The 15,291-nt window shown below is 44.1% G+C and overlaps 3 protein-coding genes across 6 annotated transcripts in view; 1 reads left to right on the forward strand and 2 right to left on the reverse strand.

The window, feature by feature from the left end:
- Positions 1-6,826, reverse strand: part of ctnnd2b (catenin (cadherin-associated protein), delta 2b) — a 115,310-nt gene extending 108,484 nt beyond the window's left edge. For all 3 annotated transcript variants that reach the window (XM_077229884.1, XM_077229901.1, XM_077229906.1), the window contains exon 1: positions 6,650-6,826. In XM_077229884.1, coding sequence (XP_077085999.1) covers positions 6,650-6,698 — 49 coding nt within the window. In that variant the 5' untranslated portion in view covers positions 6,699-6,826. The remainder of the gene's footprint in view (positions 1-6,649) is intronic.
- LOC143738103 (retinol dehydrogenase 12) overlaps positions 1-15,291 on the forward strand; it is a 34,343-nt gene that overhangs the window by 12,419 nt on the left and 6,633 nt on the right. The gene's annotated exons all lie outside the window — the stretch shown is intronic.
- On the reverse strand, positions 7,930-9,245 carry LOC143738130 (putative G-protein coupled receptor 141). 2 transcript variants are annotated; one of them, XM_077230071.1, is made up of 2 exons: positions 9,129-9,245; positions 7,930-8,969 (listed from the first exon to the last, which is right to left on the reverse strand). In XM_077230071.1, exon 2 carries the CDS (start codon positions 8,956-8,958, stop codon positions 8,065-8,067), a length of 894 nt encoding a protein of 297 aa, XP_077086186.1. In that variant the 5' UTR covers positions 8,959-8,969; positions 9,129-9,245; the 3' UTR covers positions 7,930-8,064. The 2 variants fall into 2 exon arrangements, with proteins under 2 accessions (XP_077086186.1, XP_077086177.1); XM_077230062.1 differs by having other exon boundaries at positions 7,930-8,966; positions 9,129-9,206.

Raw genomic sequence — 15,291 nt, forward strand, 5'->3', positions numbered from 1 at the left:
CAATAGATACAGTGCCAAAAGGAAGAGAAGAGGATAAAAGGGGATAAAGACAGAGGTAATGTAATGAATGAACAGTTTATCTAATTGCATAGTAAGATATATAATTTAATGGCAGTCATTTTTACCTTAAACTTTAAGCTAACAATTGTTCTGAGTTCTCCAGAGGCCCCAGACAGTGTGATTTGTAACAATCACGTCAGTGTTTTTTAGACGCATTCACTATCACTTTTATTAATTAATGTTTTACTCTACATTCGGGGGATATATGGCATTTTTTACATTTATTTGCCAACATTATTAATGATATTTATATAGGCTACAGGTTTACTAAAAGTAGCAACGTTTTATGTGAAATTAACATTAAAGACATTTCGCAGTTTCATTCATGGTGAAACCCGACCACTTCAAAGCATACAGGCGCCGAGTAGACGGGGCCCTTGCTTCAGAGATAGTGCTCAAGATTCTGTCAGGAAGGACCCCAGGTACCCGTTTAGGGGCCACACATGGAAGGCCCATAAATCGGGTCTGGGATGCCATATCGTTCCGTTGGCCTGTGTGAGGAGATCCTTCCTCATTGGAACAGGCCAGGGGATCGTGTCTGACAACTAAACCAGCTCCGGAAACCACGGTCTGGATTTCCAGAGAGGAGCCACCAGAAGGACTGGGCATCCGCTCTCCCTAACCCGGTCGATGACCTGTGGGATCATCGAAACGTGGGGAAAAGCATAAAGGGGGCGGCTGGGCCAGGGATGAGCCAGTGCGTCTCTTTTCTTCGTGAAAGAACAACCTGCAGTGGGTGTTTGCTCTCGAGGCGAAAAGGTTGACTTCGGCCTCGCCAAACATCTCCCATATTAGACTGACCGTCTGAGGGTTCAGGAACCACTCGCTTAGGGGAGCGTTGCCCCGTGAGAGCATATCCGCGCCCAGATTTTGGACGCCCGGGATGTGCGCTGCTCTCAGAGAGCTCAGACTGGCTTGTGCCCACAGGAGGAGTTCCCTCGCCATAGCATGCAGGTTGCCTGACCTGACGCCACCCTGGCGATTTATGTAGGCCACCACTGACATGTTGTCCGTACGGACTAGGACGTGGTGACCCCTGAGGTTTGACAGAAAAGCTTTCAGGGCCAAACCAACTGCTTTCATTTCCAGACAATTGATATGTAAGCTCTGCTCCGTGTTCGACCAGAGGCCGGAGGCAGGCTTGCCCTCGTGCAGCGCTCCCCAACCTAGGTTGGACGCGTCTGTAAAAATCACCTTCCTCCTGGAAACTACCCCCATGGTCACCCCCATGTGGTACCAGTCCTGAGCCCGCCAGGGAATCAGTGTTCTTAAACACCCGTGATTCAGCATAATGCGCAGGCTGTTTGACTGCCATGCATGGGTTGGCACACGGCGTTTCAGCCAGTGCTGCAGCGGGCGCATGCGCAGTATAGAGTAGTGACAAATAGAGTACAAATAGAGTACTGACGATGCAGCTGCCATTAGACCAAGCAGTTTCAGAAATTTCTTCAGAGGCGCACACTCGCGCGCCCTGAATGCAGCCGCCAGTGTCTGTATAGAGAGCGCGCGCTCTTGAGTGAGCCGCGCTTTCATTGTCACCGAGTCTAAAACCGTGCCCAGAAAGACAACAGTGGTCACATTGATTGTGAGCCCCAGGTATATTAGATGGCTGAGAATCAAATCCCTGTGAACTATCAGTTCGTCTCTCGACTGCGCCAGCACCAGCCAGTCGTCGAGATAATTCAGCACGCGCACTCCCTGACTTTTCAGTGGGGATAGGGCTGCATCCATACATTTTGTGAATGTGCGTGGTGCTAGGGACTGACCGAACGGCAGAACGGTGTATTGATATGCCCTCCCCTCGAAGGCGAATCTCAAGAATGGCCTGTGACGAGGGTCGATCAGAATATGAAAATATGCATCTTTCAGATCCATTGTAACAAACCAATCGCCCGGGCGAACTTGCGCGAGAATTTGTTTGAGTGTTAACATTTTGAAAGGTCGTCTCGTGAGAGCCTTGTTTAAATGTCTCAGATCTAGTATGGGTCTGAGTCCGCCGTCTTTCTTTGGAATTAGAAAATAGCGGCTGTAAAACCCCGAATACATTAGCGCGGGAGGGACTGACTCTATCGCTCCTTTTGCTAATAAATTCTGAACTTCGGTGCGTAGCATGTGACCCACGCTGCTTCTCACCGACGTCTCGATAACCGCCTGGAATTTCGGGGGTCTGCGAGCCAATTTGAGCGAGTAGCCTCGCTTTATAGTGTTTATAACCCAACTCGACACACCGGGGATGGCTTGCCAGGCCATGGCCCGTGTGGCTAGGGCATGACACACTGAATGGGCCGCCTAACATAGGGGGACCTGATACCCTTATAATGTGATTTGTGACCATACTGAGTGTTTGACTGACTATACAGGCTTTTGCCCGGGGCGAAGTCAGTGTTACAACAGGGAGGGGGCCGCCTAGTGAAGGGGGACCGTGAACCCGTGTGTTGTGATTGTGAAACATGCTCTTTTTGTGCTTTATTTGGGTCGCCGTGAAAACGGCGTTTGTTTGCAAAGACGCGCTCACTGCTGCGGGCCTGTTTACAATAATAAAATCCCCAGCTGCCTGAACTGAACAGGGAGCTGTGGGAAGTTTTGCTGGTTTTTCCGAGGGTGGTCCGGCTAGCGCGAGACACGGGCCCTCTCTCTTTCCTCCTTGTGCTAGGACGACTTCGGAGGTACCTTGTCAATCACGGCGCTGAGCCGCGGGCCTTGACGCCGGCGGAGCGGGTAGCGCTTTGCGGGCCTTGACTGGCGGTGGCTATCAGCGGCCGCTGGGCGGGGCTGAGAGGCCTGCTTCACCGGTTTGGCTGGATGAGGCGAAGGCGGTGGCTTGGGCTTGCTGGTCGTGGAGCTCGAGCGTTTCGGCAAGAAGTGTCGCATAATCTGGGACGCTTTCTGTGCCTCTGTGTACCTCTCCGAGAATCCCTTCACGGCCGGGCCGAAGAGACCGGAGCTGGAAACCGGGGCGTCGAGAATTCTAGTCTTGTCGGCCTCTTTGATCTCGGTGAGGTTAAGCCAAAGATGGTGCTCGAGCACAACCAAGCTCGCCATGTTCCTTCCGATGGCCTGTGCTGTAGCCTTAGTAGCAGGCAGCGCTAGGTCTGTAGCACTTCTCAGGTCTCGAAAGGCCTCTGGGTCCGGGCCAGCCTCGTCCATAGACTGGAGGAGTTTGGCCTGGTAGACCTGCAACACATCCATCGTGTGCAGGGCCGATGCAGCCTGACCGGAGGCGGAAATGTGGCGTCCAGCGAGGGCTGAGGTGTTTCGGCAGGGTTTGTTGGGATGAGAGGCTCTAGCTCGCCAGCTAGCTGCAGTGCTCGGGCAAAGATGAGCAGCCACGGCCTCTTCGAGGGGCGGCAAAGACTCATAACCCTTTTCCGCTGTGCCATCCACAGAGGAGAGCGTCGCGGAAACTGCAGATCCCACACGTGCTGAGTATGGAGCGCGCCAGGACTTGGTGAGCTCCTCGTGGACCTCGGAGAAAAATGGCGCTGGTTTGTGACGAGGGGCCTGCTGGCGGCCCGACAGGAACCATCCATCCAGCCGACTACGCGGCGGCTCCTCGGGCGTGGTCCACTCTAGCTCGAGGTCCGCGACGGCCTTCGTCAGGATCTGAAGCATTTCGGCGTCAGAGTTTGTCCTGGTCGCTGAACCACGAGCCACAGACTGAGAAGCGTTGACAGGGTCGAGAGAGCCCGGCCACTCATCCTCCGAAGCGGCGATGGACAGGCTGTCGTCGCGCTCGAGGGATCCGCCGAAGGAGACGAGGCCCTCCACGTGGGGGGGAGGGTGCTGGTCTCCTACAAACAGGACCGGTGATGTGGTCCGAGTAGGAGAAAGTGAAGCACGCGGGGACGGGGACGGCATGCGTTCACCAACTTCCATACCCTCCGGTTGCCGTTGGCTGCGACGCTTCTTCTTCCTTGGAATAGACAGCGTGGCTGAAGCGGCATCGCCGTCTCGAGAGAGAGCTAGCCGATTGTGCAGCACGGAGATAGGCATGCTTTCGCAGGCCGCACATCCGCCGGCAGAGAGTGCATTCTCCGCGTCGTCGATCCCCAGGCAGGATATGCAGCTCTAGTGTTGGTCTGCCTCGTGCAGACGCCTCCGCACGTGGCGCAGGCTGAACGAGGCATCTGAAATAAAACACAAAGCTTTCATACAAAGGATATAGGCTGTCGCCGGATAGCCACAGGTGAGACGGCGTCAGGAGACAACGGCGTGCAGGCGAAGTCTGCTGAAAAGAAGCTCGCTCAGGCTGAAAAGGCTTGTTCGACGGCGAATAACAGTAGAAAGCTCAGGGACATGTGTACTGTCGCTGAAGGAGTAAATATCTGCTATAATGGCTAATTCGGGGGTCTATATAGGCTAGGCCACGCCCCCTCGGTGGGCTCTGACGTTGGGCTAGCTCATTGGTCGCACGTCAGAGTCGCCCGCGCCATTGGATGTGCAGTCACAGCCTATGAGAGTGCCAGACGCTCAGTGTGCTAGCTGTGCAGCTGCAAATGCGTTTTACATAGGCTTCAGTAAATCGAGGAAAAGGAGTTTCCCCACTGCGTATAGCCACGCAATACGAAGTGACTGTTCGAAAGGGAACTTCAAAAACCCCACTGCTACATTATACAAGTACAACCAGTTACACAAGCACATCCTTTTCAACATAAAAAATATCAGTCCCACCAGTTAATAAGTTATAGAGTTCTGCTTCCCTCAGCTAAATTAAGTTTTATGTAACAAAGTTCAGGGTAATCAGCTGTTCAACAAATGTAACAAATGTTCAGGTAATCAGCCAATCAGCTCAAGCAGAACCCGGTATAAACAAAGTTTTTCCTCACCTCACCTTTTCCTCACGACAAGTGTCTCAGTATCCCTCCGCCACCCCATCACCTCACAGTAGGCTGGGTCTACCCCAGTATAGGGGGGAGTACTCTGGGTTCGGGCAAAATTCCCCCGGACAGCAAGCCAAATACGCATAAATACAACTTTAGATTTCATGAACGTGTGAACTCGTGGAACAAGATAAAGCTTTCACACATGATACTGCTCTGCTAAAAAAAATATATATACAGAAACCATTACAGAAATTCTATTGGATTTAATGGTTTTCATGGGAATTTTATTGGTTGTAATGGGAATTATAGTGGTCTCTGTGGGTCTCTACTGATATGTGTTGGGTTCTATTGGTGGGGGCCTTAAATCCTAATGGAATATGTCCCAAACACACTACAAAAAAGAATTCTGTAGTGGTTTAAATGGTAAAAGCCAATGGTTCCTATTGGTATTTTAATAGAAACCATTAGAATTTCTGTGATGGTTTCCAACTTTTTTTAAGCTGGTCTGATCTTCTGTCCTTGTCTAAAGAAATAATTACAAACACACACACACATCATGCTTAATGTTTTATTATCAAGGTGAACACATGAAATTCATCAGTATCTGTAAAATTCACCTACATAAATTAGTTTCACAGCACTAACACTGTTTCAGCTTTGATCGCCTCAGTAAACACATAATAAAGGGGCGTTAACATATAAGCCTACTTGCATTTTATGGTTGTCAGCTTTGTTGCATTACATTTACTTCACCAGGAGATGGTGCTGCAATTTCTATCTGAATGAAGCTTCGAGTAATGAACCATTTCATGTGTGAATGAGATGCAGGTGTGTGTAATCAGCGGAGTGCAGTTGTTTGGTGTTTGGTGTAATCAGTCCAGGGAGGTGCATAATGGGAATTGTAGTCCATGTTAACCCAGGAAGTGCGTGGCTAATCTTGGCTAATACCTGCTGCATTTTGGACCAGCTGTTTATTTTGCATGCAGGGCAACCCCCCATAAGAGCATTACAATAATCTAGCCTTGAGGACATGAACGCATGAACTAACTGTTCCGCATTTTTCTTAGAAAGCATGTCGTAATTTAGATATATTTTTAAGATGGAAGAATGCGGTTTTACAGACGCTAGAAACGTGGCTTTATAAATGAAAGATTGGTATCAAAGAGCACATCCAGGTTCCTAACCGACGATGAAGACTTGACAGAGCAGCCAACAATTGTTAGACAGTATTCTAGGTTATTACGTGCACAGACAAAGATTTATTTTCGTTGACCACTAGCCATCTGGGTGCCAAGAGAGACCATATCTGCTGTGTGTTTTGCAGTTTATATCAGGTGCTGCTGATCGGTCCCACATGATAATGTTTTTATGGTATGACAGTATATATAATTAGACATATTTACTGGAAGTGGCTTCTCGGGTTGTCAAGTGTTCAGTGCAGGGATGAAATTTTTAGTCACCAACCAACTATGGGTGTCAGGATAGTGTGTGTCATATATTTGATTTTTCAAAAAGTAGGGCTAACTAAGTTTATAATAACTAGGCCTACTATAAATAATAAGTAGCCTAATTGTCTGTCAGAGGAGGAAGAAGAAGTGTTTAATATCCTAACATACTGTCAGGGATCATCACGACTCAATCACAAAGATCATTATCACCGTATTAATCACACGCACCTACTTCATCTGCTCATCATAACAGACACATAATAAGCACACACCTCACTCTGGCACTTTGCCTGGTCTCGTTCATGAGTAAGGACTCACCTAACCGTCTGCACTTATGTCCTATGAAGTGTATGCCACATCTATTCATCTCCCATCCTGTTTCTCCAAGTCTTCATCGTCTTCCTGGTCCCCATCGTCTTTTCCCTCGTCCAGTCTCTACTCACCTCTCTTCCAGCATCGGTGTGTGTGCTTCTGCCATCTACCACCTTGTCATCCACGATCTCCTCAACCATCTGCAACAGAAAGAACTGCCAGTATCTCCATTTACCACTTCTCAAAGACATTCTCATTTATCTGCACCCGCTGGTGCTTACAACCTCCTGATATAAATAAATCTGTGTCTCCCCTCTATCAATCTTGTGTGTCTCTATTGCGTAACACATACGTGGTTACTTTTGTCATGAAGCAGTTCTGAATAGTAGTTATCTACGTTTTAAAAAGTCGATTGAGGATGTAGTTAGAACACTCATGCAAGTATTTTATCGACCTCTAGAGGGTCCTAAAATACAAAAAGGATTTCTTCCTTTGTAGAAATGAGTATGAACATCGCAGTTGTTGAACTCTATCAACCCTGGGTCTGCCTATTCCCAACACACATATACTGTCAGTGTCATGCGCTGTATTGCTTTGACTTATTTAATGGTGATATTTTATATACAAAGATTTAAAAATGTGCACACATCTAACAGGCAAAAAGCTCAAAAGTATGCTCAACCACAAAAACATTTTTAGAAAAGGAAAGAAAATTTGTCACACCACCGCTACAAACATAGAAAACCACAGGTGACGTTTTGAGCCAAAATGGGTCAGTAGAGACATTGGGCTCGAAACGTCACCTGGTGAGAACATGAATTAGGCCTAAATATTTTGCTATGTCTGAAGCTGTGGTGTGCCAACTTTTCCATTCTTTTATTTTATTATTTGGAATGGCTGTCTTTGTGTGACACCTTAAAGCAGTGACCTCCGCTAAACAGTGATGGATCTGTTGTAAACTTTATGGTTAGCACTAGATACTATTATGAGGAACTCACACACAAACCTTATCACTCTATTTAACAGTTTTATTCCAGATTCAGTTCTCCACAAGTACAAACAAATTCTATATAAAACTAAACACACATGCATGTTGCTTCATGCGATACATATACAGTATATAGTTTTTTTCCCAAACATTCTGTCATGCAAAACAATTGTTTTGAGCTTATAAGGTAGCGATTCCCAACCCCTGGGCCCCAGACTGGAGCCGTTTTATTGGTTCTGGACAAATGGTGTCTGACCGGACTGCAGAGTATGTAAAAATTGACCACTGGTCCCTGAAATTTTGAATATGCTGGTCCCTGGCACAAAAAAGGTTGGGAACCCCTGTTATATGGCACAAAAACAAATAAAAGAAAATGAAAATAAATTCATTAAATAAATAACAATATAGAAACTGAATAAAGTAAACATAATTGTTATAAACCGCAAAACCATCCCCTTGAATTTATACGTTTGCATAGATCTCTACCAGCAAAAACAATCATATCAATGCAGCTGAAAGCAGTGACAGCAAGACAAATTTCATTTATATGATTCATTTCTTCAGTATTGCCATATTCACTCACATAATATACTCTGAATCCTTGATAGGGTACAAAACAAAAAAACATAATGGACAGGAATACAATGTTTTTCAATTGTGCCCAGAACTCTTGACGTTGACACATGGCCTTTCCAAATGTCTTTCTCACATATAGTAGAAAGTAAACTTGGAAAATTGCCAGCACACTCCAACCCAGTATCACTAGAATGCAAATAACATAGTTTAACGTTTTCACAGCAGGCTTCTGGAGAGCCTGACCGAAATTAAAGCAGTGAGTGGAATCATTCTGCGCGATTCCGTAGTTAGCCATAGTTACTGGGAACATAGAGCCACATATGACCAACCAGACGACTGCACTTGCGATCGTAGCATGAATGATGCGATGAAACTCTAGCCTGTGCTGTTGATCAGATTGCTCCACATAACGCACAATAAGAAGGAAGACATAAAAGATGAATGCAAGATACATGTGGGCATGGACCATAAGACTGACAATTTTGCAGAAATACATGCCTAGAATCCAGGTTTCATCAAAAGCATAATAGTAAATGCGGAAGGGCACCGTGAGAAGGAAAATGGAGTGCACTGCTATTAGGTTTATCACAGACACTTTGGTGAAAGAGAGACGTCTTTGGGACTGTAGCATACAGGACATTAGTAAAACATTAAGAGTCCCAAAAAGAAAGATGAATGTGTATAAGACCAGAAGAGCAATTCTGAAGTCCTCTGGCAGGCCAGTGTGATTTGTGGTGTTGTTTATGATCATGCTTGACACTGCTTTGAAAAAGAGACATTTTTTTGGATTTACCCTCTCTCAAAAAGTAAAAAAAAAAATATATTAATTCAATGCTAAACATATTAAAAAAAGATTCTAAGAAAATAATCTTAGTAAATGTATTATTATGAGATTTAGGGTGAAATATAACATAAACTCACTTTTTTCAACTCTTTTCCTGGTAAAAGTTTTTGCCCTGAAACATAGATATAGTCATCACATTTATATTGATCTTTTTTTTCCTCTACAATTTTGAAATACATGTTGGTACATCCAATAGCCTGTTAATTGCATACCTGTCAAGATGAAAAAGTATGTGAAGATCTGTCCTTCTATGGTGTTTTAAATTAGCTGAACTTGACAGTTCTTTTATACAATAATATTAGCAGAAGTTTCAAAACACTTGCCTTGTAATTCTTCTAAACACCTTTCAATTTGTGCAAAAGGAAGCACAAAAAACAGAGAAAAAGATGAAAAAATTAAAATCAAGTTTTATTCAGGGTAGCCAGCCTGTACCTATATTTGTAAAACAGACCTACATATATATTGCAATAACCTTTGTTTTAACATGTTTTTCGTTTTTTAACAAAATAACGTATAACTTCATATAACTTGAGGATTATTCTGCAAAATTATACTGAAACAACTATTTTGAATAATTCCACTGATAAAGAGTTTGGCACAACGAGAAAATGATTGCAGATACTTACCCATTTACCAGTATCAATCATATACTGAATATCAATAGTACTTCAGCAGACAGCAGACAGACAATTTGATAACAGAAGCAGTTCATCCATTCACTGTAGGTGTCAAGAGAGCTGCAGATGATTTGATGTCAGCTTGTCAGTTCATGTGTAAATCTTCTGTCAGTGTCAAACAGCCAGCCTCCGGAGCCTTCAGGAAACACCTCTTGATCGTTATTTGCCACAGTAGAGGTTAAAGATTTACAAATTTTGATGTCACATATAAGGAAGTTAGCGAGTTTCACTACATTGCAATGTTTTCTTTCTCAATCTGGCCTTCCTGCTCTCTTTTTATCACTACCGTTCAATAATGCACTCATCTAGTAACCGGAACATTTTTAAAAGTACAAGTCGATTTTTTCCTTGTAACATTGAATATTTTATTTAATATAGGTCATGCACTGCATTTGATCTTATCATTAAACATTGGCGTGTACCACCATTGGCCATACCACCATAATTATATTACCTAGTTTTACTTGGATATATTGTCAAAATAACATAGTCTTATGATAATATACTAGGTATATTCTGAGACTATGCTAGCAAAAGGCAAGACAAAGACTTGCACCTGCACAGACAAATGGCTTTCAGCCCGCCAAAACAGACGGGGCCGCCTGCTTATGTCGCGCTGAAAGACATTTTCATAAAAATTTTTTACTGAGGAGCAGCAGCGATGTGTCGCGTGGAGGCGCAGTAGCGTCAGGGAACCAAGGTTACATTAGAAATCGGAACGCTCCCTTTCGATACAGTTCACTCACATGGTGTCAGTGATACTTATGGGGAAGTATCACTGACACCATGCTTCTAGCGCAGAACGGAAGACCGCCCTGCGAGCCCGTAGCCCGGGGGTACTTGGCGATATGGCAGGCTACATGAAAGAAAGGGACTTGAAAGGTTTGTCCAACAAGACGGGCTCAAGTCAGGACCCAGAGCCCATGGGGGATGATGTCACTGAAAAAAACCCAGAGGTTAAGCAAACAATATCTGCGCCTGAAGAGTAGAGATGTCTAAGTTGTAGAACCTGGCAAAGGAGCACGGTGATGACCAGCCAGCCACAGCACAGATGTCGGCAATGGACACTCTGCTAGACCAAACTCAAAAAGAGGCCCTTCCCCTGGTGGATTGGGCCCCAAGCTCAAGGACATGCAATATTGAGCCCACTATCCAATGAGTCTCTGCTTCGCAACTGGCAGGCCCTTTGAGAGGCCTCCGAAGCACACAAATAGCTGCTCTGACTGTCTGAACTGGCCAGAGCGCTCAATGTATGCCCTAAGGGCCCAGACTGGGCAAAGTTGGTGTGGTGTCTACTCATCTTCAGTGGAGGGGAGAGCAGAGAGCTTTAAGACCTGTGCTCTAAAGGGCGTGGAAAGCACCTTAGGCACATAGCCTCGTCTTGGTCTACGGATTACTTTTTGTTATTAAGCCCAAACTTGAGGAAGGATGAATCCACTGAAAGAGCCTGCAGATCACCAACTCACTTGACCGATGCCAGAGCCAGCAGAAGGGTGGTCTTTAGCGAGAGAAGCCATTGTGAGTGGCTCAAACGAAGAGCCTCGAAGTGCCCTCAGGACTGGAACTCCCATGATGGAACCTTGTTAGGGCGACATCCACATTAAAGGTATACGTGGTAACTATCGGAGCATGTCGTGCTCCTACAGCTATCAAGTCAGTTTGGGAAAATGACTAACTAAAATAAAAAAGGTAGTCAAGTTTTTAAGAAGGGCCGGTAGGCAGCTCCTGTAGAAATGAGAGTATTGAAGCAATCTCGCAAGATAGAGGATCTACATCCCAGGCTGATTACCAGCCAGAAAAAATAGACAATTTTTGGTCGTATAAGCATCTGGAAGAAGGTACCCTACCCTAGATTGGGTTAATAATAATAATAATACATTTATTTATAGAGCGCTTTCAATCAAAGTGCTTTACAAAAAGAATATAGTTAAAATACAAAACAGTACAATAACAATTTAAAATCGAGACATCCATACATCCATCCCAACCAGCACACAGGGCCGCAGGGGGCTGCAGCCAATCCCATCCCACATTAACGAAAAAGGAGAGGTACACTCCAGACAGGTTACCAGTCCCTTGCAGTACATTAAGACATTAAAAAGTAATACCACTATACAAAAACATCAAAGATAACTGAACATTTAGGACTCATCCGCAGCAGTGAATAAGTAGGTCTTAAGCTTTGATTTAAAAACCTCAATCGAACATGCCAACCTAATATCTGCTGGAAGACTGTTCCATAGTGTTGGAGCACGAAACGAAAGGGCTCGCTCACCAACCGTTTTCTTCCTAACCTTAGGTACATTCAGAAGTCCTGTCCCGTGGGAGCGCAGCAACCGTGTAGGCACATAAGAATTTAGTGTCACAAGCTGGGCTCGAACTCGGGTCTCAGATGTGGAGAGTTGAGTGTTCTACCACTTTGCCACAGAGGAGGTTATGTTGGACCCAAACGAAACACTCAAGGCAAAAATCCAGGTAAAGTAGATTTATTTAAAAAAAAGGATACTTTGAAAGTCAAAAAAAATCCAACAAAAGTTCTTCTCAGATAGAGGTATTACTACAGTTGAGATAATGCAAACAATAACAGGAGATAAATAAAATAACTCCACGAGGGGAGAAAAACAAAATCAAATAACTAAGAACAGCTTACTTGGGATAGCTTGGATAGCTTGGAAGAACTCAGTGGGACACAGCAGGAGACATACAGCCAAGACTCAAAAACCGAGTGAGGAACAAGGGGAAAAAACACAGCTAAAATACTCTAGGGGAAACAAGGCACAGGTGACCTGGATAACGCTAACAAGGACACACGAGGAAGAACTAAGGCAGAGGGAAACACAAGTGACCTCTAGAGGCCCGGAGACAAACAACAGGAGGCAAAATGCTGACATTTAGAAGATCAGACAAATATAGTGGTGCAAGGCCATTCACTATTTTGTATGTTAACAACAAAACCTTAAAATCAGCTCTAACCTGAACAGGGAGCCAATGCAGTGAGGCCAGCACAGGAGTTATATGCATGTATTTAGATGATCCAGTCAGAATACGAGCTGCAGCATTCTGGACCATCTGCAGACCTAGCAAACTTTTCTTAGGCAGCCCCGAGAACAGTACATTACAATAATCCAGCCTAGATGTAACAAAGGCATGGATAAGGGCCTCAGCATCTTTCAGTGCCAATATTGATCTAATCTTTGCAATTTTTCGGAGATGAAAGAACGCTACTTTGGTCACCTCTTTAATATGCAAATCAAATGACAGTGACCGATCGAAAACTACCCCAAGATTCTTTACTCTATCCTTACACTGAATGAACGAATCATCAATGGACAGAGTAAAATTGTCATACAAATGACCTAATTTAGTTGGTCCAATAGCTATCATCTCAGTTTTTGCTGAGTTGAGTAACAGGAAGTTAGCTGATAACCAGCTTCTCACAGCAGCCAAGCAAGTCGATAACTTAACCGAATCAGATGCATGTCCTGCAATAACTGGCATATATATTTGTAAATCATCAGCATAGCAATGAAAAGCAACCCCAAAAGAACGAATGATTTGACCCAATGCCGCTAAGTATAACGAAAATAACAGTGGTCCAAGGACTGAACCCTGTGGAACCCCGTGCTGAAGAGGGAAAGGGTCTGAAAATGTGTTATTATAAAACACACATTGAGATCTCTCTGAGAGGTAGGACCTCAACCACTTAAGCACCTGACCAGAGATGCCGAAGTATTTCTCAATTCTATCCAAAAGAATATTGTGGTCCACAGTATCAAAAGTTGCACTAAGGTCCAACAACAAAAGGACAGATGTTAAGTCTGAGTCAGCAGCCAGTAACAAATCATTTACCACCTTTGTGAGTGCTGTTTCAGTCGAGTGTTTTGCTCGGAAAGCAGACTACAGCGGCTCAAAAAGATTATTAGATGACAGATACTTTAAAAGCTGATTTGAGACCACTTTCTCAAATACTTTAGCTAAGAAGGCCAAATTAGAAACAGGTCTATAATTTTCCAACGAGTTTATATCCAGATTTGGTTTCTTCAATAGTGGTTTAACCACCGCAGATTTAAAGTAAGCCGGAAAAACTCCTGTGGAGAGCGAAAGGTGTGTTATAAAATGTGAGATCTCTCTGAGAGGTAGGACCTCAACCACTTACCACCTGACCAGAGATGCCGAAGTATTTCTCAATTCTATCCAAAAGAATATTGTGGTCCACAGTATCAAAAGCTGCACTAAGGTCCAACAACAAAAGGACAGATGTTAAGTCTGAGTCAGCAGCCAGTAACAAATCATTTACCACCTTTGTGAGTGCTGTTTCAGTCGAGTGTTTTGCTCGGAAAGCAGACTGCAGCGGCTCAAAAAGATTATTAGATGACAGATACTTTAAAAGCTGATTTGAGACCACTTTCCTAAATACTTTAGCTAAGAAGGCCAAATTAGAAACAGGTCTATAATTTTCCAACGAGTTTATATCCAGGTTTGGTTTCTTCAATAGTGGTTTAACCACAGCAGATTTAAAGCAAGCCGGAAAAACTCCTGTGGAGAGCGAAAGGTTTAAAACAGCTAAAACATACAGTCCTAATGTTGGCCATGATTCATTAACAACACACGCAGGCAAAGGATCCAAGGAGCAAGTGGTCCCTCTTGCAGATACGATAATTTTAGTCAACTCGGCTAAGGAAATCGGCTCAAACTCATGGTAGACGTCTCCAGCAGAAAATGGTCCTGTGATTGCGCAGTTTAAACCCCCAACCTCAGACTGGGGTATCATAGTGCGGATGTCATTAACTCTCTTATAAAAATACATCATAAAATCATGTGCTGACAAATCGATACTATTTACTGGCTGCTGACACTGTGTAAGTCTATTAACAATTTCAAATCACATTAGAAAAATAGGCTGCCTTAACAGTAGCCATCCTAGTCTGATAGGGGATCAGACTATCATGCTATGCCCTGTAATAAACTTCAAGCTTAGTATGGTGCCATTGACGTTCAATTTTTCTACAGCACTTTCTGAGAGTCAATAACTCATCATTTAGCCAAGGTGTATGATTTTTTGGAGAACACTTCCGTGTCTTGGCAGGGGCTACCCACTCCAACAAGTCCCGGAGTGCACCATTAAAGTTATCTGCTAGACAGTCCACCAAAAAAGCTTGGCTAAAAACTGGATCCATCACATCTGGTAGTTTCAGAGTTAGATCAAGTAAAGCATTAGTGCTAATATAACGAGATAACCTTGTATTCTGCACCATTTTCCCTATACTAATTGAATTAGGGATACACATGTCAAATAATATCAGCGAATGATCTGAAATTGGTAGGGCACTGATATTATTAACTGACACAGACAAACCATAACTTAGCACTAAATCCAATGTATGACCACGCTGATGTGTAGATTCAGACACAAATTGTGTGAAACTAAAAGAGTCAATAACGTTTAAAAAGTCTTTAACTAATGGCTTATCATCACAACAAATATGGATATTAAAATCACCAACAATTGAAATCCTCTCATACTACAAAATGAACCTAGATAAAAAGTCAGCAAACTCAAAAA

The sequence above is a fragment of the Siphateles boraxobius genome, unplaced genomic scaffold (genome assembly GCF_051911475.1).
Source record: "Siphateles boraxobius isolate OS27281-9 unplaced genomic scaffold, OSU_SipBor_1 1, whole genome shotgun sequence".
Lineage (NCBI taxonomy): Eukaryota > Metazoa > Chordata > Actinopteri > Cypriniformes > Leuciscidae > Siphateles > Siphateles boraxobius.